The sequence below is a fragment of the Saimiri boliviensis genome, chromosome 11 (genome assembly GCF_048565385.1).
Source record: "Saimiri boliviensis isolate mSaiBol1 chromosome 11, mSaiBol1.pri, whole genome shotgun sequence".
Taxonomy (NCBI): Eukaryota; Metazoa; Chordata; class Mammalia; order Primates; family Cebidae; genus Saimiri; species Saimiri boliviensis.
The window spans coordinates 87,725,337-87,728,337 of NC_133459.1; the positions used below are offsets into that span (position 1 = coordinate 87,725,337).

At 43.8% G+C, this 3,001-nt stretch overlaps 1 protein-coding gene across 2 annotated transcripts; it reads left to right on the forward strand.

Moving 5' to 3' along the window:
- Nucleotides 1–301: 301 nt before the first annotated feature.
- Nucleotides 302–2,153, forward strand: LOC141580411 (protein FRG2-like). Of its 2 annotated transcripts, none has more exons than XM_074381509.1 (4): nucleotides 302–521; nucleotides 781–858; nucleotides 1,080–1,157; nucleotides 1,452–2,153. In XM_074381509.1, the coding sequence occupies exons 1-4, from the start codon at nucleotides 344–346 to the stop codon at nucleotides 1,949–1,951; spliced, it is 834 nt and encodes a 277-aa protein (XP_074237610.1). In that variant the 5' UTR covers nucleotides 302–343; the 3' UTR covers nucleotides 1,952–2,153. The 2 variants fall into 2 exon arrangements, with proteins under 2 accessions (XP_074237610.1, XP_074237611.1); XM_074381510.1 differs by having other exon boundaries at nucleotides 784–858.
- The last annotated feature ends 848 nt before the right edge of the window (nucleotides 2,154–3,001 follow it).

Here is a 3,001-nt window from a genome sequence, read left to right on the forward strand (position 1 = left end):
AAATGATGAACAGGGTCATAAATACTTGCAATAGGAACTGAGACAGAAATCAGAAGGAATAATTCCCCGATCTTGTGATCCCTGTGCTCCTGGTTCTTTGTTTTCTTGACACTATGACAGGATTCTGAAAATGTCTCCCTTTAACTGTGTCTAGGTCCCCCGCAGAACTACAGTAAGAAACTTCTTATTGAGGCTCTAATAAGTAACAGAAAGGAGAAAACTGTTCAGCCAATAAGAGTAAGCCACGCCCAGCCGAGGGAGGTATAAAAGGCAAGTTCAGTCAGCTAACCCACACTCCGCATTTGGACGTGTAGGAGAGAGCACCTTTCACTTGAGCTACAACATGGGAAGGGGAAATGAAGACTCTGATCTCCACTGCTCCTCTATCCAAAGCTCCACAGTCCATCCCCATTTCCAGCAGATCTCCTTTACAGAAAAGGGCTCAGATGAGAAGAAACCATTCAAAAGGAAAGACAACACCGCCTCCTCTCAATCCAATGAGAAGGACATACAAACGCAAGGTAAGCCCTTGGGCTGTTTCTATGGAGGCTGGAAGGAGGGCTGGAATCAGAGATACCGAGCTGTGTGTCTTTGTTAGGGTTTTATTTTGAGATTGGGGATGGGAAATGGTTTAGTATCCTCAGAGGGCTTTGAGAAATGTGTTCATTCATGACATTGGCAGAAGAGCTTCCCTTGGAAGACTGTCCGCACACATGCATCAGAGACAGACTATGGGACTCTGTCTAGGGAGAGGTGAGTTACTTAAACTTTCTTTTGCAGTAGAATCGGAGCCCAATCCAAATGAGGAGAATTCTGAGAAAACCACGCTGAAAGCCGGAAACAACACTGCTAGATCAGGTAAGATCTGACTCTTTCAAGGTGGGAAGGGACAGGGCAGCACCACAGGCTTCCCTGGCAAGGAAACGGGGGGCTCCTTGGCAGCCAGAGCTGTACAGATTTTGGACACTGAAGAACAGTGGGGTTTGGTGGTAACCTGAGCTCCTGAGTGTCCAGGATGGACTTTGAATTTCAGGGTGTTCAGTTGGAGGCACTTTCTCAAACTCTCATTGTATCCACAGAACCAGAGTCCAGCTCATGTCAGGGAAATTGCAGGAAAAGAACAATCAGTTCCAAGGAGAGCTGCCAAGACAGAGCAGGTAGGATCCTGGTGTTTTTTGTTGGTGGTGGTGTTTGTTTTGTTTTATTTTGCCCCAATGGGCAAATAATTAGAAAACTTTTATACGAGGCTTGAGCAGGAAGGGAATTACTTAGTGACAAGAAAATTTTTGAGATCTTAGCATCCAGAATATATTTGGGGACTCAGAAGGGGTTCAGCCTCACTTTATTCCAGGGGGAGAGACAAGTGGGGTTCACCTGAGCACACAGGAGTTTCCAGAAATGAGGGTCTGTGGGAACTGTTCTGGCAAGTCTCTCACATGCTTTCTCTGTAGGGAACTGTCCAGAAGAGGAGCGCAGCTCAACAATGAAAAAAAAGTCAAAGTCCTCCACTGCTGTGCACAACAGTGAAATCCAGGAGACCTGTCATACCCACCATAGGAGACATTCGAGGGCTCGCACTGGACACAGCAAGCGGCACAGGTCTCAGGCACTAGGAGTTCAACCACCGTCACTTCGAAAAAGCTTGGTGACCTCCGTGCGAGCTATGTCGGAGGCTATTTATCAAGACCTAGCCCAGGTGTGGGCACAGCTCGTCCATTCTCCACTGACCTGGGAGCAGTTCACATGGCTCACTCAGCTCCAGGGGGCTCTGTGTGCTCATGTGCAGACCTTCTATGCTATGGCCATGCAGGGAGCTTATGCCTTCCCTGCTGAGGACTGGCTTGTCCCAGACACACTTCCTGATCCTGAGGATTCATTCCTAGATAGAGAAGTCCACCCCATCCCTGGCCAGGAGATAACTGAGCCTGTCAGTGGATCAGATGAGGCTTGAGCTGCAAGCACCCTGACCCTGTTCAGCAGAGGATGCAGCTCTGGGAATGAGAACAAGGACCTGCTACTTCTGACTCTTCCAGATGACCAGCAGTGACGATTTTAGATGCACGGTGTTAATACATGACAGAACCTGAAGCAGTCACAGAAAAGAAACTTGAACAATATACTCAGAATGGTAAGCCCTGCATTTTGCAGAGGGCTAAGGCTACAGACTGATTTTATACTTCGTGTTAGACATTTGGTGCCTTTTGGATATCTGATGACAGTCATGCATTTATATGTAATCAGGAAAATATGAGAATGTAATCATATTATTTGCATATTTTAGATTTTAGGAAAGTAAATATAAAATTATATGCCTTCTTTTTTGAGACAGTGTCTTGCTATGTTACTCAGGCTGAAGTGCAGTGGCACAATCTTAGCTCACTGCAACCTTCATTTCCTAGGTTCAAACAATTCTCATGCCTCAGCCTCCCAAGTTGCTAGAACTAAAGGCATGTGTATATATATATATATATATATATATATATATTTTTTCTTGTATTGCTAGTAAAGACAGAGTTTTGGCTAATTTTTTTCCTTATATTGTTAGCAGAGACAGATTTTTGTCATGTGGGCCAGGTTGGTCTGGTCTTCAACACAAGTGATCCGCCAGCTTTGGCCTCCCAAAGTGCTGGGACTACAGGCACAAACTGCCTTACCAAGAAATTGCTCCTCTTTTAATTCAGAAATGGTTGTAGGTTCTTACTCCTCCAGCCTGAACCCAAGGAGTCCTAATATCCACAAACCAAGACTAGCATTACCTGTGGGAAAATGTTTATACATTTTTAGTTTGATATAATTGTAGTAAAATTACTATGTAATTGGTTTACTTTTAATATTTTACGTACAATTTAAGTCAAGATATATTAAACGGTAAATGGTTGTACTTATTTTTTCACCTCCCTCATGTATTTTTATTTTAAACGTCCTAAATTTAAATTAAATTGTATTTTACACATTTCAATTGATCGTACTGTGTTACAGAGTATGAAGACTTCATAATATA